A 21,896-nucleotide genomic window follows, 5' to 3' on the forward strand; every position below is an offset into this window, starting at 1 on the left:
GACAACCGCTGCCCTTCCCTGTGGACTAGCCCTTAGCGTGCCATAGCGTGGTGTGCTTAATTAGGATTCAGTTGCACTAGCCAGATAAATACCAATTAACGCGATTTTTAATTTGGCGCCTTCCATTCTTGACGCGTTTCTTCTAGTCAATTGAGTTCACTACAGGTCCCTAATATATTGGCTTCTCATTGCACACGTGATATATTGCACGTGACGGTTCAAGATCGCGTTGCCTTCGGAACATATTCAGGTTGACTACATGAACACGGATGCTATTGGACGCAATATGGGAGACAAAAAGCAGGCTGTCACAGACCTAGCGAACTCTTTGGAGTCGTTCAAAACAAGTACCACAAGTGCTAAGCACAAGACTTTGGTTGGTCATGAAAGGCAGACCGCATTGAATGCCGAGCTTGACCAGGTACGACAAATTAATGGTTTAGTTCAAGATGTTCTCCAATCTGTTAACCATACTAATTCGAATCTTGAGAGTGCTCTGATAAGCTCTACGAATTCTAATCAACTATTAGATATGTGGGTGCGAATTCTTTCTCAAACCGAGCATACGCAACGGTTGTTGAGTAATAGAAATTGGCAGGGACAAACAAAAGACGAGCAGCTTATCGCTGAGAGGGCTTTGGAAAAAGCTCGTCAGGAGGAACTTGAGCGGCAAAAGCGTGAACAACTCCGTCAATTAGAATTAGAAAACCAACGTCGTGAACAGATACTTGCCGAAAAGAGGCGTGCTAAAGAAGAACTTCTTCAAAAGCGCATATATGGAAAACGGGCGCCGTCTGTTCCTATAACATCTGCCACATCCGCTGGTACAGGATCCACTAGAAGAAATGCTAGTGGTTTGACTGGAAATTCAGCACTGAATCAGAGACCGACTCGCCCAAACAGACCTACAGAGGAAACAAATAGCTCGTCACTAAACTCCACTAGCCGTATTCGACCACCAACGGGGATTACAAGATCGAGATATATTTCATAATTTGTCTTTCCTTTTGAATTCTTTTCTCTTTGTACATTTGACGACGCCTCCGACTTTCCTGCATTTATTTTTTCCTTTATAACTGGAACCGAGCTAATTATATAGCCTCCTAATTTTCTTATAAAATATTTATTGAGTTCTTGCTATTTTATATCGTTTTTCGAATCCCCTTCAAATACCCCCTGAAATTCTTAGATAAGTTACTAGACCCTTACCGCTATCACTTGTTAACCAGGCACTACAATTCAGCCACAACCCGTTCACTATAAAGGGTGCTTAGATAGTAAATCGCGTGTCTTGCGTCCATTTGTGTACTCCCAACCGCTACCCAACTATCTGCACCCACTATCCGGCCGTGTGTTGTTTTCTCCCTGAAAACAGGGGCGCGTCAATAAGCGACGGTAAATTCACACAAACACAACATCCCCTAAAACATACCATTGAAATCAGACATATCACTCGCAACTGCCAAATACTTATAAAACGAATTATACAGCATTTGTGGGTTTTATTAATTTCAAACAATGCGTGAAATTGTGTCCATTCAGTGCGGTCAAGCTGGTAAGTTTAAGTTGCGTGAATCTGTTTTATCTCCGAGGTCCACGACATAAATACTAACTCATTCTCTAGGGTATGTTTTGAACCTGTTACTATACTATAGTTTTCAAGAACGCGCTAAATCTGCTTGCAGCTCTGGTCATTCTCTCGAGGGATTGGTTTGTTCGGGTGCTTGTTGATTTTGACGATAGCTCGACTGGCCATTCTAGTACAGTGGCAGTTACTAACAAACTTGCAGTAACCAAGTTTCCACCGCATTCTGGAATACCATTATTCAGGAGCATGGGCTTGACAATGATGGCCATGTAATTCCTTCGGAGGGACTCTACTATAATACCAATGGTACCAATACAAAATTGGCTACTGATAGAATTGATGTATTTTTCTCGGAGGCATCCAACAAAAAATATGTTCCTCGTGCTGTGGCTGTTGATTTGGAACCTGCTACTTTGGATGCTATTAGAAGTGGTCCCCTTGGCCAGATCTACAGACCAGATAACCTGATCTCCGGAGAAAGTGGTGCCGGAAATAACTGGGCCAAGGGTTTCTATACCGAGGGTGCTGAACTAATGGATACGGTTATGGATGCTGTTCGTCGTGAGGCAGAACAGGCCGATTCCTTACAAGGATTTCAAGTAGCCCACTCACTCGGTGGTGGTACTGGTAGTGGTCTCGGTACTCTTCTTCTTAACAGAATTCGTGAGGAGTATAGTGATAGAATGTTGAGTACCTATTCAGTCCTTCCATCTCCTAAAGTATCAGACACTGTTACTGAACCTTACAATGCAGTTCTTTCCTTCCACCAACTTGTTGAGAACTCTGATGCCACTTACTGCTTGGATAATGAGGCTCTTTATGATATTTGCTCAAAGACTTTGGGCATTCAGCAGCCCACTCACAACGAGTTGAATCAGCTGATCGCCATGGTCATGTCAGGCGTCACCACTTGCTTAAGATACCCTGGCCAATTGAATGGTGATTTACGAAAACTGGCAGTCAATTTGGTTCCATTCCCTAGATTGCATTTCTTTACCGTTGGTTTCGCTCCACTCTTCTCTAAGGGATCTCGCGCGTTTCATAATCTCACTGTTCCTGAGCTAACTCAACAACTTTACAACCCAGCCAATATTATGGCTGCTTGTAATCCATTCCATGGAAGATATTTGACTATCTCAACTATTTTCAGAGGAAAAGTTGCCATGAAAGAGGTTGAAGACGCTAATTATGCTGCTCGTACCAAGAACTCTGCTTATTTTGTGGAATGGATTCCCAATAACTTCCAAACCTCAGTTTGTAATATCCCACCTAAGGGTCTCACTACTTCCGCAACATTCATTGCGAACACCACTGCTGTACAAGAATTATTTTCCAGAACTTCCGCTCAATTTTCTGCCATGTTCAAGAGAAGAGCCTTCCTTCACTGGTATACTGGTGAAGGTATGGAACAGGCTGAATTTACCGAGGCTGAGTCCAATCTAAACGACTTGATCTCGGAATATCAACAATACCAAAATGCTACGGCGGATGACGATGAGGTCGATGGTGAATATCTTGAGGAAGAGCAGTATTTGGATGATGATGGAGCAATGGATTACAATGGCACAGAGCAGTAATAATTGTAATTGTCAGTCTATAAGTTATCCTTGAATTGAAATTTAAGTATCTAGCACTAGCAAATAATGACATTTTTTTTTTGATTTCTACATCTAGAGTAGCTTGCTAGCAGGCATATTAGCCCTCTTAAAATCTATGATATGAAATTATCATAAGAACTCATCTATTCATTCGTTATACGTATATATATATAATTTGATTATATTCGCAATTATGCTTTGAGAACTTTGCACAACAAGTCGGAACCATCAACGGAATCACCGCCCTTAACCAATAACGACCCAATCTTGCCGCTAACGGGAGCACTGATTACCATCTCCATCTTCATGGCAGACAATACGATCAAAGGATCTCCCTTCTTGACCTCACTGCCATCCTTGACTCTGACTTCAACAACAACACCTGCCATTGGCGCACCAACTTCGTTGACATTGTGAGGATCAGCCTTAAGACGGCTGACAGTCTCAATAGCAGCCAGCTTATCCTCAACAGTAACCTTTCTCATCTCACCATTGAGTTCGAAATACACTTCTCTGGTACCAGTTTGTTGAGAAAGCTCACCAATAGCAAGAACCTTGAGAACAAGAATCTTACCCTTGGCAATGTTGACTTGGAAGGACTTACCAATCTCTGGTGGAGCCAAGAATACCGAGGTTGGAACCAGGCTAAGGTCACCAAACTTATCAAGAACCTTGCGGTAATCCTCAAATACCTTGGGGTACATAATGTATGATGCGACATCGTTCTCAGTAATGTGACCAAATCTTCTCTCCAAATCGGTCTTAATAGCAGGAATATCCAAAGGCTTCAAGATCTTACCTGGACGGACGTGATAAGGTTCACGTTTGCCCTTAAGGATATCGGTACGCAAAGGCTCTGGGAAGCCACCGTACGGTTGGCCCATGAGGCCCTGGAAGAAATCCAAAATGGATTCAGGGAAGTCAAGCTCGCTGGCACGGTTTTTAACATCATCAGCACTGAGTTTGTTAGAAACCATAAATTGGGCAAGATCACCAACAACCTTGGAAGTGGGGGTAACCTTAACAATATCACCCAATAACTCGTTCGCTTCTTCATAGGCCTTCTTAGTTTCAGCCCATTGAGCTCCAAGACCCACTTGTTGGGCTTGGAAGATCAAATTGGTAAGTTGACCACCAGGAATCTCGTGCTCATACACTTCTGGATCAGGGCCCTTAAGGTCGGCCTCGAAACAAGAGTATAGCAGTCTCATCTGGGCCCAGTAGCTATCAATTTGTTTGACATGGTCAACATTAAGGCCAGTATCAACAGAACCCTCCAAGGAAGCGAGGATAGCAGAGATCGATGGCTGAGAAGTCATACCAGACATGGAGTTGGAAGCGGCATCGACAGCATCAGCACCGGCTAAGGCACATGCAGTCATGGAGGCTACACCAGTACCGGCTGAGTCATGTGTATGAACGTGAATTGGCAGGTCAGGATACTTGGCACGAATAGATCCAACCAAAAGAGTAGCAGCCTTAGGCTTAAGAGTACCGGCCATATCTTTAATACCTAAGATGTGAGTACCCATTTCCACAATCTTGGAAACAGTGTCCAGATAATAATCAAGGTTGTACTTCTTGTCAGGATTAAGCATATCACCCGAGTAGCAAACAGTGGCTTCAACAACACCACCAGCCTTCTTGACAGCGTCGACACCAACCTTCAATTGCTCCAAGTCGTTCAAAGCATCGAATACTCTGAAAATATCGACACCGGTCTTCTTGGCTTGCTCAACAAAGTGCTCAATGGCATTGTCAGGAAGAGATGAGTAAGCAACACCATTGGCACCTCTCAAAAGCATTTGGAAAGGAATATTGGGGACAGCCTTACGCAGTTGGCGTAATCTATCCCAAGGATCTTCGTGCAAAAATCTCATAGCTACGTCAAAAGTGGCACCACCCCAACATTCAAGGGCAAAGGCACCAGCCAAACCATGAGAAGTGGTCTTGGCAATGGCCAATAAATCATAAGTACGTACACGAGTAGCCAACAACGACTGATGGGCATCTCTCCAAGTAGTGTCCATAATCAAAGTACCCTTGTGATTGCGAACAGCCTTAGCAAAGGCTTCAGGACCCTGTTCAACAATAATATTTCTCCAACCCTTTTGTTGTGGCTCAGTGACATCGACAACTTTGCCATTACTATACAATTCAGGGATAATAGGTTCGGTCTTGAGCTTAGGTAATCCTATTTGACCCTTAATTTGAGATCCATTGACAACCAAATCACCCAAATATGCCAACAGTCTTTGAGCTCTGTTACGAGATCTGACCATATCAAACAATTGAGGAGTATCATCAATGAAGGTAGTCCAACATTTACCTTTGATGAAGACATCATTGGTCAATAGAGTAAGCAAGAAAGGAATATTGGTCTTGACACCACGGATTCTGAATTCGATTAGTGCTCTCAACATCTTACGACGAGATACCTCGAAGTTGGAGCCCAAACAAGTACATTTGACCAACATAGAGTCATAGTGGGGGGAAATGACAGCTCCGCTGAAAGCGTTACCACCATCCAAACGGACACCGTTACCACCAGTGGATCTGTAGACCTCAATCTTACCAGTGTCAGGTTGGAAACCCTTGGCAGGGTCTTCAGTAGTGATACGGCACTGAATGGCACATCCACGAATAGTGACACGATCCTGAGTGAGGCCCAATTCAGCCAAGTTAGCACCAGCAGCAATTTGAATTTGTGCGGCAACAATATCGATACCTGTGATCTCCTCAGTAATGGTGTGTTCGACTTGAATACGAGGATTGATCTCAATGAAGTAGTGGCGATTTTGGTCGTCAACTAGGAACTCGGCAGTACCAGCATTACGGTAGTGAGCAGTCTTTGCCAACTTGACGGCATCGGATAAAATAGCATCACGAACGTGGGTAGGCAAGTCCATAGCAGGAGCAATTTCAACTACTTTTTGGTGACGACGTTGAACGGAACAATCACGTTCGTACAAATGAATAACGTTACCTTCACCATCAGCCAATAATTGAACCTCAATATGCTTAGGCTTGTTTAAGAATCTTTCAATAAAAACAGTACCGTTACCGAAAGCAGTCTTGGCCTCAGAAACAGCTCTGTTGAAAGCATCTCTAATGTCTTCTCCTTCACGGACAACACGCATACCACGGCCACCACCACCGAAAGCAGCCTTGATAATAACTGGGTACCCATACTTCTGAACAAACTCCTCAGCTTCTTCAACGTTTTCAATAGGTCCAGGGGTACCAGGAACAGTGGGAACATTGCATTTTTGGGCCAAGTTACGGGCTGAGACCTTGTCACCAACAGCATCGATGACGTGGGCTGGGGGACCAACCCAGGCAATACCAGCTTCTTCAACCTTGCGGGCAAATTCAGAGTTCTCCGACAAAAATCCATAACCAGGATGGATCATGTTAACTCCATGAGTCTTGGCAATCTTGATAATCTCATCGATCTGCAAATAAGCTTGAACTGGGGTATATTGACCGTGCTCTCCAATCACATAACTAGCTTTTGTTAGTCCCTACCTGGGAAATCGTACGCTTTTGATCTTGGACTAATATGACTGACTATACTTACGCTTCATCGGCTTTCAGTCTGTGCATAGAGAGGATATCTTCGTGTGCATAGATAGCAACTGTTTGCATAGAAAGCTCATGGGCAGTTCTGAAAATTCTGATAGCTTTAAAATTGATAGTTAGTATGATTCTAGTGTCAATGGGTTCAAGCTTCGGCAGTTATCAACTGGTCTCATTTCACATTCTTTGGACATCTTCAGTCGGGATTCAAGCATGTTGATTTCCCGGTTAACCAGTAGGTTCCATAGGAGTATCAGTATGTGTTCACATTCACATGCATTGTGCAAATGCGACACTACATCAAAGCCTGACATGCAGCATCTGCCGGTTTGCCGTATAGTGTGCATGGCAGAGCCAAGACCATCCATCCATTTAGGAGTGTCAACTTTGGGGAAATTTTCTTCTGATCCAAGAGCAGACAGGAATTAAGGCTTCTCCAGATTTACTGGTCAATGCGATTCATATCATACTCAATTAGTCAATCAATCAATAGAGATGAAAACCTGATCCATTTGCAAAACTCGCCGATCTAGTTCAATCTTTTAGGAGAATTCATGTATCATCACATCCAATTCAATCTTGACAGGTCGCAGTGAAATAGGCTCTTTAAGCTCCCCCATATATGAATCAATAACCCTAACAATACAATTAACACCATCTCTCAGAAAGATAGTCGCAGACCCCATCAAACCTGATAACCTATTTGAGACCAGTGAGCAATTCAAATTTGCCATTCTTTCAGCATAGTACTTACGAATTTCACCACGATTGGCAACTGAGTTTTTGTTAGTCTCCTGTAACTCTATGTAGCTTCTCTTACTGGATATTGAACAATATCGCAGTTCTAGTTTGCCATGGCTATACAAAACAAATCATAACTGAATTTTTTTAACTTACCTAATAACTTATTCATAGAACCAAGAATAATCGAGCCTGCTCGAATATTGTCCAAAGAGGACAATTCAGAAAAAGATGCCGTCTCGTCCATTGTAACTAAAATGTGCTTGGATTCCAACAAAGACCAATTGACCGACAACTACAATTTAATCGATTGATAAGCAACGACCCCTTCTTGAACGTGAAAATGTACAATTAAAATCCACAGGGGATCTTAAGGCTTTTTTTTACCTAGAAAGAAGATAACAATCGGTAATTGGAAAATTACTGATGAGAGAGGGATTACGTACTGTGGGAAATGCACCTGGTTTATATAAATTGATAGACCCTATGACTGAGTAGGCGATGTGTGGTGCTGCTGCGTGTGTTTGGGTATTTGGCCCTTGCAGCAGCCGGTCGGTGTATATGAGGTTGACGGCGGGCATAGTGTGCCAGGTGGGTCTCCAGCCCACTGTCAGTATTATTCAATTGTGGCTGCCCGTGCCTCTATCGGACGTTCGGGCAAGCTTAGGGATGTCTATACGCCTACATAGAGTCGTGGCTGGGACTTTCCCTGCTGGGTGCCACCACGCCAGGTAGTGGGTGCATGCAATCTTGCAGCAGTTTACTCGAAACAGACAATGTCTCTCGAGCCTCTGATAAGGCTAAATAAGGTCCATTGGAAGACGACGATTGGGGGTTCCGATGACGCATCAGCGTCAACTTTTGGGGGGAGAAAAAATTTATTAGTGAAAAATCAACCATCCACTGCAGGTTGCTTACATGAATTGGCAGCAGAAACAGCAATCTTGGTTGCTATTATGCACCAGGGCTGTTGGTTCTGCCAACGGCCAAGCCAAAATGGACTATAGTTTATTTACTCGACTTGAGGCATCACCAGTGGTTGCCCGACAAAAAAATAAACTCATGGCTGACCATAAGGGTACAGTTGGTCGGTGAAAATCAACGCGATAAGACAGTGCAGTTGTCGTGATATACCTTGAAACTAATTTACGGGACCCGCTTTGAAAGCCCGTTGATTACCGAGTCCCCCCCCCCCCCCGTCCGGATACTTATCGGACAGTTCCATGTCTAGGAATTGAGTGTAGATTTACTCCCGCTCCCCCCACATTGCGATGCTGCCTGGTCCTCATATTTGGGTATGAGTCTGGTCGGTGCATGACCCCCATGCTTTTTTTTCCCCCGTCTATGGCAGTAACGAATGCCGGCCAGGACGGTCGCGACCGATATCGGCAGCAGCTGTGTCCATGCCGACGAATAAGATAAGCTATTTGACTGGCTAATGATTGGCTCACATCACTGGGCAATCTGAAAACAGATGCTTTTGCTGTCTGGGAAAAAATTTTTATTTGCTGAACGAGTCATAACCTAAGAATTCTGTCACCAACTGGTATTGCTATCGGCATTGCAATTCCGGCTTATTTTTTTATTTCTTGAATTTAGGGGATTTCTGACCGTCGATCGCCTTCGATATCCGACGGTAATGAAACTTTTGGTTTTGCTATGTCCCCGCAATCCGGATGGTTTACGGAGTGGATAATGCTTTATAGTTCAATCTTTATTTGTTTTGATGCTTTTTAAAGCTATAAAATGCATATTCCCCGGACTTTTGGCATCTCGTTGTGCACTAGTTCCGTGATATTATCGTGTCTCGCAATGCAGGGTTTAAACGGGCATGCTTAGAGCATGCTTAAAGCACCCGACTTGTTTCTGGCTTTTGAAACGTACCCTGAGCTTCTTCGCCTTTTCCATCGCTTTGTCCGAATCGTTCACATCTGCATTAGGCATCTTATAGTATAAGCGACACCACCGCTCATATGATGTGATGTTACAAGAAAATAAATATTAGTCAATTCTTTATATTATACATGTCTACGGGTGCTTTTGTTGCTCGTACTCGTAACGTTTGAGGGTCATTTCATGGACGTATTGACCCAGGTGGGCTAGGCCCTGCATGGCCACTGGATTGCGAACTTGTAGTGGCTTGTGATAAAGCTCTCCTGGAACAACCAATAGATCGTTGCTAGTGCTATCATTCGTGTTTTCACCAGAGGATTCGGGGAATAACCGTTTAGCGAACTCCTCCACTTGAGGACTCGATGCGATGACCTCTCGACGGCCCAATACATACAATCCTAGTCGTGCTCTTGATAGAGCTTCGGTCAGAACTCTTGGGTCAGAAACAAAGCCAGGTGATTTGGTGCGTACTAGTGACAAGATGATATAATCGTTGTCTTCTCCCTGGTACTGGTCAATAGTGCTAACAGTATTTGGAGAGCCGAAGATTTTATTGTCCACTAAACTTCCTGTACAACGCTTCTTCACAATCTCTTCAATCAGCATCTTCTGGCCCTCGTAAAGCGAAATAATCGAGATCTTTTCACGGGGATATCCAAGCAGGCGCATATATTGATAAAGGGCCACGGCATTCTCCGCTTCACCAAGATTCTGGTAGAATCCAGGAGATGTTTCAGTTTCACCTTGACCATTATAATCGCCAACTTCAATAAACTGCCAGGTAAAATAGAGTCCTGCATTGGTTTTCTCATATTGTTCTGTGTTAGGGAGGTTGGTTAGTCCCTTGTACACCCAGTTATATAAGTTTGCGATCTCAGGTCGCGATCTTCCTTGGCCATCGAGTGTAATAACCGGTACCCCTAGACGTACAAATCGATTGAGGGCTGTCTGATTCAAGTGAGCTTGGTTGGCAAGTATAGTATTCTTGATCTTAGGCACCTCTCGATGATGGTCCCCAAACAAAACAAGACGGTGGATGTTATTCCCATCTTTCTGCAGGGTCAAAGGAATAAATGTTTCGAGTTCTGTCAGTTGTCCACATTCCATTATAATGACGTTTCTGTAGTTGAAACCAGTTTCAACTAGTTCTTCTCGATTGCGTGTAGCGTATGCTGCTGTCATTGCTACAACCCGGGACTCCCGTGAGATAAGATATTTCAATCTCTCTTTATTTGTTTGTAGCAGCTCGTAGGGACGCAAACTTTCTAGTTGCTCAAATAAATGACGGATTTCTAGGTATACCATATCTGACGATGACTCTGTAGAAAACCCTTCAAAAGGGAATGGAATAGCTTGTTTATCCTGAACATACAACTTCCAGGTTGGCTCAACATATAAATTGAAAAATTGCAAAGATGACTCACATGAATCTCCATAGGCTCCTGGAATGCCCATGAGCTCAGACAAGCGGTCAACTTGCTTCAGCAATGAGCGGCGTGATTGCAGAATGGTTTCTAATCTGCCAAACTTTGACACTGCCCCTGAATCCGAGCTATGGTAGTGGTCTCCCAGCATTAGAAGGTGCTGTTCAGGAAGCCCAGCTTGGGCAAGTCTCTTGAAAAGATGGCTCAGTGCTGCGTCGGATCGTGCCATGAGAAGCGTTCTCCCTTCCGAGTTATTGTACAGAATGCTGATGACTTGAGCAGCAACTTCCAACTTGCCAGTACCCGGGGGAGTCACCACAACGCTCAAACCCCTATGTATGCTTTTAAAGATCGCTTCCACTTGCTTATTAGTGAATTTAACTGCATTAGACGGCTTCTTCCATAAATTAATATCATTGTTATTGCTCAGTTCAATGACCCCATCGGCAGACTTTTGTCGTATCTTGTATTGAGCCCCAGGAGTCAATTTTTCAACCTCGATAGATCCAGGAAATACTTCACTCATATGTGCCGCATCTTCTAATGTATATCCGAAATTTATCCAGTTCGCTATTGGACTAATACAAGAAGCTGCCGCCGGATGACCAAATCCTAAAAATATATCGGTGAGCCAAGAAGGAAGTGTAAATGGCACTTCAAGTAGTTTCTTCAACGAGCTTAGTACGGGGACAAAGTTAGCATCTACAGGGCGATTTCGGACCACCAGGTTGAACCCTTCGAACAAACTCGTTTCGTCTATGTCATACCGTCGAGCATCATAATTGATATGTAATTTCCTTCTGCGTCCATTGCTTTGGCCACCCTTACCGATGTCTCTGTTATTTTCATCTAGCATACGAACGAATTCTCCGCAACGCAGGTATTTCAGTCCGATGCGAGATAAGCCATCCGTAGACTTAACGACTGGACCTTCAAACCTTGTCAAAAATAAAATTTCTCCCTCTTGAAGTGACTCCCACCCCTTACGGACTTCTGTACTGGTCCGTTCTAAATCTAGCACAACTTCAACGCGGACATAGGAAGGAATATCATCGCCCACTAAAGGAGGAGCAACATCTAGAACAACTGGCTTGCCAATTACCTTTGCTGCAAATTTACTTGACCCTTCTAAATAAAGTTCGCGCGACTTCTCTGTCCCATCTTCACTAATGCCATTCCCGTAATTGATTGCATTGTCTTGCTCCTTTCCTTTCTTACGCTTTAACCCACTTGATGCCAATCTGGGTCTAATTCTTTTTGCCACGCTATCAATATGAGTACGAATATGGTACATATATTCCAACTTCCACAAATTGAAAGAGCGTATCAAGAAATCGTCGATACTGAGATACTGCAATGATAAACTGTAAGTAGTTGGGTATTCTCCGTTGGGAGCTGAGCAGGCATCACACTGTTCTAGAAAAGTGGAAGCCAAACCTGTTTCGTCTAGAGAAACCTCCAGCATATGCCCAATTTCTTTTGATGTCCGCTTAATTCTATACTTCTCCACGAAGCATTCGATAAAAATACCTTGTGAGGTATTAAAAACATCATTAATTTTTCTTTCTTCTGGATATGAATATCTGATGCCAACCTTGCTGGCGAGCTGTCTAAGTTTTTCAAGTGATAGCGGTAGTAAATGCTCTTCTAAATCGATGCGGTTGTGAATCGATCCAAAATTGCTTAATGCCAATACTCTGAGCTCAGGAAAGTCATTGAAAGCAATTGTTTGGAGAGATTTGATACTTTTAGAATGTCTCTGCCAAGCTTCGTTCTCTGTCAGGCTATCACCATTGAAATCATCGAATTGAAAATTAATAAAATCAGATAGCAGTTTCGTCGTCTCTAAAGTTGTACCCTCTAATCTAGAAAATCCTAAGATCGCTAGCAAGTTCATATCTTTTAGTAAAGTGTTTGTATATCTTCTAGTTGGAAGTTGAGAAACAATTTTTATCAAAAATTGAAGAAACTTATTAAGAAACTTTTCAGTTAACTTTCTCTTTGACACTTCCAAGGCAGTATCAACGAAATCTAAAGTAACAGAGAAAAGCCAGTTTCTTACAAACAGGGCCCGAGCTCGCTTTTCACCCTTTTCCAATGCGTTAAATCTTTTTTCGAACCCATTCCAGGCCTTATTCACAGACGGATATCTTTTGAAAATCTCTTCTCTTAACACGGGTCTGACAGAACCCCAGATCCCAACCGAGACCAGTGGACCCAACTCTTTCCTTACAGTAGGCAAGTCTAGTCGTTCGAATACCGATGTCAGGAATTCAAATAAGCGAGACTTGATCTTCAGATCAACGGTTCCTCTGTAAGTCAACAAAAGAACCCTGTAGAAAAAAATAGAGAATTTAACTCCGTCTTTTTCAAATAAATCTAGGTACGTTAGTTTTTGTAATCTAAACGGTTTGGTTCAGTTAACTTACTCCACGCTTCTTCATTTTGAGTGGATAGGATAGCAATTGACACAATATGGTCATCTGTAGACTCTTCAGACAGGTTGGGCCATAGATAGCACTCTAAACATTTCAGATATTTTAGGCTCTCGAGGTTAATTTCGTGATCTTCATCGCTTTCAAGTTTTCGATAAATGTTGGAAACAATCTTTGTGGAAAACTTTTGGGCCGATTCATGCCCTAGTTCGCCATTTGGCCCATTATTTTCTAGTAACCAACTGGCCTTAGCTAGTTTATAGACTGTTGACGCCCTGATATCCTCAAAGCTCACTGACATGGATCGATAGTGTGGGTATTAGATAGTTCATCTGCCATACCATTATGCATATACCTATACAATTATTTAAGCCGCATAAGCCTCGTATATAACAGTAACAGCACCTAAATATTACGACTTCTGTAAGAACTCGTTATTTATATTTGGGTAATTGCTAGACTAATAGTCTTGCTTCAGGCTTCTATATTGGATCACTATTCTCTAAGTTTGCTCTGTTGAACAAGAGCAGCGATTGATACAAGCTAATATGAACCCAAATTAGGTTGTTGTGAGACTCAGTTTCAGAAAAAAATAATTTTAAGCAGTATTATTTCTTGTTTCTATATCCTGAAGGACCTTCTTAGCTACAGTTTCTAACTACCAAGGTTCTGCCAATATATCACTATACCGACCAGGGTCCCAGATATCGGACCCAAACTATCACCCCTTAAAAAACCGCATTGGGAGTACTACCCTTAACCTATCCAGAGACAGTTATTTAGTATACTGGTCTGAAACTAGTCTAATATCGATATGGTGCAAAAGCTCCTCAGAAGATCCACCACTAGAATATTTAGCTTCCATTAAGATTCAAGTTTCTTGTATAAATATCTGAGTACTAATAATTCCCTGAAGATAAGATGCCTCTGTATGTATGTCAGACCTCTAGTTAACACGACCTGTTAAGAGTGGAACAAAAATTTTCCCTAGAAACAAATTATTCCAATCCAATTTAAATTTTCTTCCAATTCATTTTTATCCAAACCCCTTCCATATTACTTAGCAAAATCTAATCTGAATATATAGTAGACAATTGAGTCTCCAGACATTAGCCGTATATGCAACTTCGGTTAAGGGTTCAACTTGCATATCGAGACAGGTGAAATATTTTTTTTCACAGGGAAGTGCAGAGCGTTCATTATTTTCGAATTGTTTGATTCTCCAATCGTATTTTTCCTTTTCAGAAACATATAAAATGTCTTTCAGAGGAGGACGAGGTGGTGGCCGTGGAGGCGCCGGTGGATTTGGTGGAAGAGGAGGCAGATCTTTTTCAGCTCCTCAAGGACCACCTGATACTGTTGTTGAAATGGGTGCCTTTTTACACCCTTGCGAAGGTGATATTGTTTGCAGATCTATCAATACTAAAATCCCATATTTCAATGCCCCAATATACCTTGAAAACAAGTCTGTTGTTGGAAAAGTCGACGAGATTCTTGGTCCTTTGAATGAGGTGTTCTTCACTATTAAGCCTACCGAAGGCATTGTAGCTACTTCTTTCAAAGAGGGCGATAAGTTTTACATTGGTCCTGATAAGTTACTTCCTTTAGAACGATTCTTACCCAAGCCAAAGGTTGCTGGAGCTTCTACACCTAAGAAGCCTTCCGGAGGTCGTGGCGGCTTCGCTGGTGGTCGTGGTGGTCGCGGCGGTTTTGGCCGTGGCGGTGCTTTCCGTGGTGGTCCCGGAGGTGGCCGTGGTGGTAGTCGTGGCGGATTTGGTGGTGGTCGCGGTGGCTCTAGAGGTGGATTTGGCGGTGGATTTGGTGGTGGTCGTGGCGGCTCCAGAGGTGGTTTCGGTGGTGGACGAGGGGGTAGATTTTAAGATATCGTCCTACTGAACCATTTCTTGTTGAAACATTCATGACCTAGTTTTCTTATTTTGCTTTGTATATGTATTCTATTTTATTTTATTGGCCACAAATATTATTTTCTTGCCTTCACAATGTTCTAGTTGAGCTTTAAGTTCGTACCGGATTCGTCGTTCGGATTGCATATAAATATAGTCGTAGATATGTCAAATAGGCATCCACGATTGGATCAAAGTAACCCACACGTAGATAATACAGAAGCTCTCAGCTCTGGGATACCCATGTAATTAAGCCGCCGATGTGAACAGGTACCAAAAACCTCTTCTAGCACTGTTCCATTACCACCTTCAGCATCAGGTGTGCTGCTCATCGTTTTGACATACTGCAGTGCATTTACAACTACCCCGTTAATGACATCCGCATCTTGTTCAGTGAGAAATTGTTTAGTGCCAGATTTTGAACTCTTTGTAATCCCGGGCTTTGTTATGTGCTTGTCAAGCTTTGTAAGTACAATATTCCAAGGAATACCATTTGCTCCAAGTATCCTGAACATCTCATGGTCCAAAGGGCTGATGCCTACATACCCATCTACTAGAACATAAACTCTCCGCAAGTTTTTCTGCATCTGTAAATATCTCAAAACTAAGTTTCCATGTGCTTCTTTAGAGGCATGTCCATATCCTGGCGTATCTATTATTTTCAGTTTCCTTCCGCAATTGTAATAATGCAGATATTGAGTGAATCCCGACTTGGACGATGATCTGGCAAACTCTTTGATCTTGTTATTACTACCAACATAGTCGTTGTTCAGTGGAGACATAAGTGCTGTTATTAAACTGGATTTGCCAACATTACTACGTCCCAGCATCATCACCTCTGGTAGATTAGGTGAGGATCTTGTGGCTCCACCCTCCTCCCGCAACTGTTCTACATTACTGACAACATCAGCCAGTTTTGTTTCACACCGGTTAAAGAATTGAAATGCTTTTTGAATGTCGGCATTAGTCAAACCACTCGCAACTGATCTCTGAACAGGCTGGAGTTTAAAGGGAATTGCAAGCCGACGTAAATTGTCCTTTTTCATATCGGTTTGCATAAATATTTAAAATTCAGGGGGACGAGTGGTGATATTCTTTAGACATCACGTGATATTGATCACTTCCCGACCTCCCCATCATATGAATATTTTATAAACCCCGCCACTTCACCTTGGCTGATATAATATCGAAAAGATATAGATTCAGATCACACCGCTGATGTGCGTTCTTTTCGGTAGTAGTGAATGAATATCCACTGGGGAAAGACTAACCAAACTGATGGTCCCCAGAATGCAGTAGGCAGGAACGAATGCGACCGATATCGCTTGTCCATCCCGGTAGCCCGCAAACTAGGCCATCCCTTCACAAAGAAACAAGTGAAACATGAAGCAGAACCAAGAAATAGTAAAGGATCAAACAAGCTTTATCCGATTACGGCCATCCGCTTCATCAACACCCTCGATCGAGAAGTGCATAAATCGGGGGGCTGGTATGACTAGCGCCGAATCAGTGGAACCATCCTAAAACGCGAAACCCCAGTAGCTTCATGAAAGTTACCCCTTGGCTCACTGACTGTTAGTGAGAAACGAGAGTGTCGCGATTTTGACTCGGCTGTATGGATTGTTGATAATGGATGAGCAGTATGTTATTAAAATCGATGCTTGGGCTCCTAGGGGTGATATCTGCAATCTATCGTGCATGCCTCATTGAAGATCATTTATCATCGAGGCCCTCGGGATTTCGTACGTGTTGCAGCAGGTCCTTGATTCTATGCTGGTCATTGACCGGAGGCCAATACAAATCCTTAAAATGAAAAACTTACAATAGAATACATTAGCAACAGTAGACTTAGCAGGAATAAATGACGACGGAGCAATAATAAATAAATAATTAGATGACAAACGGTCTGTTTATCTTTTAATAGAGCTTAACTCTAGAGCGTGAGTGGTTCTCAAGACCATTCAATCGGGCCAGAGAAATGAGTCTACGACGCTCATCCTCGTGTTGGTTCATACTTTGAGACAGCTGCTTCAACTTAAACCGGTTGCGTAACAAACGTTGCTTATGATACACATATTCAACCGTTCCGGGAATCAGATGTTGGTAGTACTCCTCAAAGAGCTCGTCAACATTTGGGAAAACAGGGTCGGACGGGATGAAAGGCATTTCAGGGTCAGCGAGAAGTGGTCTTTGGTGAAACTTGTCGCATATGTAAGGATGGAGTTCAAGGTTCAGTTCTTCTACGGCTCTTCGTTCAAGGCCAACGAGGGACTCAGAAGAATCTGTAACAGCTGCAGCTAGCAGCAAAGGGGAAACGGGATCCAAGTTGATAGGGATAGTAGTGTTGTCAAGGGGAGCTTTGGCAGTTAGACGATAGAAAGGCTGTGGTGACCAGATCGAATTGGCATTACAATTAGCATTGTTGATATTATTGAGAGTTGTGTAGCTATTTCCAACTCTAATTGTTGCTCGAGTATTATCTTCTAAATCAAAATCGATATTCTCAATAAACTTTGACATAGGATGTGCGAATAAAAGTGGGGACATAGGTGGAGAGGGAGGGATGGTCTTACCACTGCGAGGTACAGAGGCAGACGAAGCAATACCAGAACCAGATTGTGATGTCGACGCTGCTACAATACCTTTAGAGTCACACATATAGTCGACGAGGGTACTTGTAAACGACTCCTCTAGCTCTGGGATTTGCTTAACCGGTTGATCAAGATTAGAGCTGGGACTTTCACGAGCGCTGTTGATCAATTGCGAGAGACAGGGACGTAGAATCGATGCCGAATCGAACCAGTCGCCAAAATGAGTGTCTGCGTCCACTGTAGAATAGTAGTCGCTTGAACACGACTCGTTATCCTCAGAAGAACTAAGAGATGCGCTAGAAGCAATACAATGGTTGGATTTGCCCAAGTAAAAGGCAACAGGGACAGGAGAGCGAGAGGTGGGCTCGAAATCTGGACTTGGAAGCGATACTTGACAGTGTTTAAAGTCGTTCTTAATTCCCTTGAAATCGTATGGGGCTTGTACTTGGTGCAAAGACATCGGGTTATATTTGTGAAGCAAAATCACTCTGATATAATCGATGCAAAAGCAAACCTGGAAGGACTGAAAATAACTTGTAAAGAGATAGACTAATAGACGATGTGGTGATAATTGTGCTTATTGGAACCTATTTCGACAAGAGTGGATGAACTAAGACTGGACGACGTCTTTTTCTTTTTTTATTTATTTTTTTTGTATAGAAAGAGACTGACTGAATCGCTTCTCTGTTTAAGTGTCAAAGACACAAGGTTGATAAGTGGATGAGACCGAACCGAACCGAACTGGGGAAAAAAGAGAGAAAGACCAAGAAGTGAAACTAGAGGATATCTGCTAATCTATATATAATCGGTAGGTCGATTTTTCCTGTCTCCACATTATCTCAATGTATCCCGTGCGGACCATCTCGTCTATTGGCGTTTATGCAGCATTATGCATGATAAAAATACCTGTGAACAAAAGGAATTCTTAGCTTCGCAGAATGCATAACTTGGATATGATAAATCGTCGTCAGCACTAGTTTGACGATTTATGCAGCGTGTGTTGCTTCGTCAGGCAAGGAATAAAACTACCACAAAAAATAATCTATGTCGGAATTAAATATTCCAGTGGTTGCCGACAAAAAGCAAGGTGGGCTGGCCCTTGACAAAAAAATTAAATAATGCAATGGGCCGTTTTTATAAATTGACTGGAGAAAAATAGGGGTAATGAAATATATGACAGGAAGTAGCAAATGTGAATGTTAATGTGACACGCTAACATTGAGGGTATGCTCATTCAGGGATGGTTAGTGTTTCTCCTGGAGAATCATCCAGATTGTTGCTAGTTTTTTACCTTGTCAATTGCTTGTGAACTTAGACATAGGAATTGTCACAAAAGATGTGGGGGTAACTAGGCTTGAAAACTGAGTAGGTAGGTCAGACTACAGTTAAATCTCCACTTATAGCCCGACGGCACTTGCGGACCCTCATTCTGAAACAACTAGCCTATACTCCACATAAGCTCATTGGATGTAGCTAATGATCTCTGCTCGGAGGCAATCAGGGCAGTTCTGCACAAGCATTGTACTAGGTTCGGGGCGTTGCATCAAGCGGAGTTAATTCTTATTGATATACTATACACCTTGATCGAGGCCCCCTATTGCAATCCAAGTACATGCGGATGAATCAGACCAATTGTTTAACGAACCTTTGGTGAGTAGAAATACCAAATGCATGGAATTATTTGGAATAAAATATTTTGCCAGATTTAATAATGGTTAACCTTAGAAGTCGATGAGATCGAGATCTCTTCAAAGATCTGCCGCGAGGTGCATATAACTCATGTAGGGACACCACACTCCCAAGGCTATACAACAGCTAGCACCGCCTTAGTAGAAAAAATATTCATCATTAAGGAGGCTATAACAATTGGAGATTATTTTAGTTCTCCTTAATGTGTTTCAAACGACACAACTGTGCAAAATGATAGAATTTGACTCGTCGATTAAGATTATTGGCCTGCTAGGAATAGTATTGCCGATTCATCATCGCTAGCCAGCTGCCATTGCGCGGGAAAGTCAGATCTACAGCTCTTTTCTAAACTAGCTCCACCCCCACCGCCAATCGATGGCATTGGCCAGCCTTGTGTTTACCGACGACTCCTTGCTACCTTATCTACGGTAACCAACGGCGCGTCAGTAGTATCGCTGAACGGTGGAGCTCTTGTGATCGATCGAACAATAGAAAGTCAGCCTCCCTCGATAGCTTCGAACATACATCGACATTCTGTGATTGAGACAAGAGACAGGGGTCAGTTGTTTATCCGCCAGCATATTATTATTATCAAGCAGGTCCGCCCGAGTGCCGGGCTGCATTTGTACTAGCTGAGCAACTCGAGACTATCTGTGGGAAGCAGGTCAGGGTTGTATTGATGCATCGATAATGCATTGGAACTTACCGGTTTAGGAATTTGCTATACCTTATCAACATATGCTATTAAAAAGAAATACCGGATCCAGCACGAGCAACTATCTCAGCGCCATTTCCAGCCACAGCCCGCCATTTTGAGTAGCTGTCATAAAGTTTGTTCCAGAGTGTCACGAATAAGGAAAAATTGTTGCCTGTTCCTGAACTCATGCTAAATACAGTAGTTAAACGCGTCAGTCATTCACAGGAGCATACACTTTTTTCACCCACCGACTCACCAGTATGTCCGATACGACAGGTTTGTTCAGTTAAATCAATTTAATAATATGCTACAATGTTGTCCTCCTCCACCCACTTTCAGATTGCTTTTCTTTTTCTTTCCACACAGGCCGCTGTTTCATCAGGTAGATCCGATTACCTGGTAAACCAGTGACTAGTCAAAAATAGCTGAGCCAAACGCAGATTAAATAATATTATTGAACCGCAAGTTGTGGCTTCTATCTGAGTGCATGTGCATGTGGTGAGTGAAATTAAATATATTTCTTCTAACATTGGTTGGTGCTGCCTCCTTGAGGCTTCCAATAGATGGCTTTGTTTTCTCAAAAGCATTCAACCACACGATACCTTAGAATAGCTTAGCTCGTTAGTTGTCATTTTACTGGCGCTTTCGGACGACAGTGCACCGAAAGAGCACCATATATTCCGACTAAATCTAACTATACTCCACATGGGAGTGGGATGCGGTCCTGACGATCGCGACAGGTCAGCTGCTCGGCCAAACCGGGGTCCGTCTCCGCTTAGTTTGATTTCGGATACAAAAAAGTTTCAGAAACTTTCTAGACCTGGCCCTACTCAGAAAATGCTTGCCGTTGTAGCCATTAGTTACGAGAGAGCATATCGTCAAACGTAACTACAGGGATGTGAATTGTAATTTTGAACGCGCATCTTGTCAATTCACATCGACTCTCTCGTTCGATTCTTATAGAGCGTACCTCTAGATAATTCCTTCCTATTCAATTTTGTTTCTAATGTATCAAAAGACAAGTGAATACACCGCTCGTGTGCTATCGCAAAATTTTTGTATCCTTCAATCGGCTTAGGAGTTCGCTAGCTTGTTTTGCCTCATCTCCCCACATGTCACTCCTAACTTCTGCCCGAATTGATTAGATTAAGGTTTCTAGTATTGATATGTACCGAGCAAACATAGCGAAGGTTCGGTGTCCTCGGTGATGATGTGATTTTATCTATTTTGAACTGTGGCCATAGTGTTTTCTATGAGATCCTTGCACCTCAATGCTAGAAGGATAAAGTCCCAAAAGAATCGCAACCTGTTAGCACTCGTGTAAATTATATAGATCAAATGAGTTTCTATCATGCTGCCCTGTGTCGTCTTGCATATTACATGTCCTATTTAGCCTACATTGTCAATACTCGTTTGACCATTTTTCCCTGATGTATTTTAAAGCAGGTCCTCACTCTGTCCTAGAAACCTGTCAACTTGGTTTCCTTCCTTGGTACAAGCTGGGATTTGGAATGAAGATGGAGCCCAGCCACGGGAATTTACCGAATTCTTCGTACATCGCATCCATTTTATATCAAGATACAGCCAAAAAAATAATCCCTAACTATTTCCATCCTTATTGCAAAGCAGGCTTCACTTGAAATCAAGACTAAACCTGACTAAGAGCTCAATTGCTTATGACAGGGGAATCTAAACTATATATAATAGCTGCAAAGTTTCGTCTGTTGAGCCGCTTATCTGGCAGCCTCACGCGTAAC

General features: G+C 42.7%; 8 protein-coding genes across 8 annotated transcripts; 3 read left to right on the top strand and 5 right to left on the bottom strand.

Annotated features, from left to right (window-relative positions):
• Positions 1-259: 259 nt before the first annotated feature.
• Positions 260-994, top strand: AWJ20_3029 (DASH complex subunit DUO1; the record flags this gene model as incomplete). The annotated part of the gene is made up of 1 exon (XM_018880019.1): positions 260-994. The coding sequence occupies one exon, from the start codon at positions 260-262 to the stop codon at positions 992-994; it is 735 nt and encodes a 244-aa protein (XP_018737879.1).
• Positions 995-2,121: 1,127 nt separating this feature from the next.
• On the top strand, positions 2,122-3,165 carry TUB2 (beta-tubulin; the record flags this gene model as incomplete). The annotated part of the gene is made up of 1 exon (XM_018880021.1): positions 2,122-3,165. One exon carries the CDS (start codon positions 2,122-2,124, stop codon positions 3,163-3,165), a length of 1,044 nt encoding a protein of 347 aa, XP_018737880.1.
• Positions 3,166-3,377: 212 nt separating this feature from the next.
• Positions 3,378-6,599, bottom strand: PYC2 (pyruvate carboxylase 2; the record flags this gene model as incomplete). Its single annotated transcript, XM_018880022.1, has 1 exon — positions 3,378-6,599. One exon carries the CDS (start codon positions 6,597-6,599, stop codon positions 3,378-3,380), a length of 3,222 nt encoding a protein of 1,073 aa, XP_018737881.1.
• Positions 6,600-9,534: 2,935 nt separating this feature from the next.
• Positions 9,535-12,720, bottom strand: NAM7 (ATP-dependent RNA helicase NAM7; the record flags this gene model as incomplete). Its single annotated transcript, XM_018880023.1, has 1 exon — positions 9,535-12,720. The coding sequence occupies one exon, from the start codon at positions 12,718-12,720 to the stop codon at positions 9,535-9,537; it is 3,186 nt and encodes a 1,061-aa protein (XP_018737882.1).
• Positions 12,721-13,211: 491 nt separating this feature from the next.
• On the bottom strand, positions 13,212-13,559 carry AWJ20_3033 (uncharacterized protein; the record flags this gene model as incomplete). The annotated part of the gene is made up of 1 exon (XM_018880024.1): positions 13,212-13,559. The coding sequence occupies one exon, from the start codon at positions 13,557-13,559 to the stop codon at positions 13,212-13,214; it is 348 nt and encodes a 115-aa protein (XP_018737883.1).
• Positions 13,560-14,514: 955 nt separating this feature from the next.
• Positions 14,515-15,138, top strand: GAR1 (H/ACA snoRNP pseudouridylase subunit GAR1; the record flags this gene model as incomplete). The annotated part of the gene is made up of 1 exon (XM_018880025.1): positions 14,515-15,138. The coding sequence occupies one exon, from the start codon at positions 14,515-14,517 to the stop codon at positions 15,136-15,138; it is 624 nt and encodes a 207-aa protein (XP_018737884.1).
• Positions 15,139-15,353: 215 nt separating this feature from the next.
• On the bottom strand, positions 15,354-16,220 carry AWJ20_3035 (uncharacterized protein; the record flags this gene model as incomplete). The annotated part of the gene is made up of 1 exon (XM_018880026.1): positions 15,354-16,220. One exon carries the CDS (start codon positions 16,218-16,220, stop codon positions 15,354-15,356), a length of 867 nt encoding a protein of 288 aa, XP_018737885.1.
• An 859-nt stretch (positions 16,221-17,079) lies between these two features.
• AWJ20_3036 (uncharacterized protein) lies at positions 17,080-18,213 on the bottom strand (the record flags this gene model as incomplete). Its single annotated transcript, XM_018880027.1, has 1 exon — positions 17,080-18,213. The coding sequence occupies one exon, from the start codon at positions 18,211-18,213 to the stop codon at positions 17,080-17,082; it is 1,134 nt and encodes a 377-aa protein (XP_018737886.1).
• Between the last annotated feature and the right edge of the window lie 3,683 nt (positions 18,214-21,896).

The sequence above is a fragment of the Sugiyamaella lignohabitans genome, chromosome B (assembly GCF_001640025.1).
Source record: "Sugiyamaella lignohabitans strain CBS 10342 chromosome B, complete sequence".
NCBI classification, from domain to species: Eukaryota; Fungi; Ascomycota; class Dipodascomycetes; order Dipodascales; family Trichomonascaceae; genus Sugiyamaella; species Sugiyamaella lignohabitans.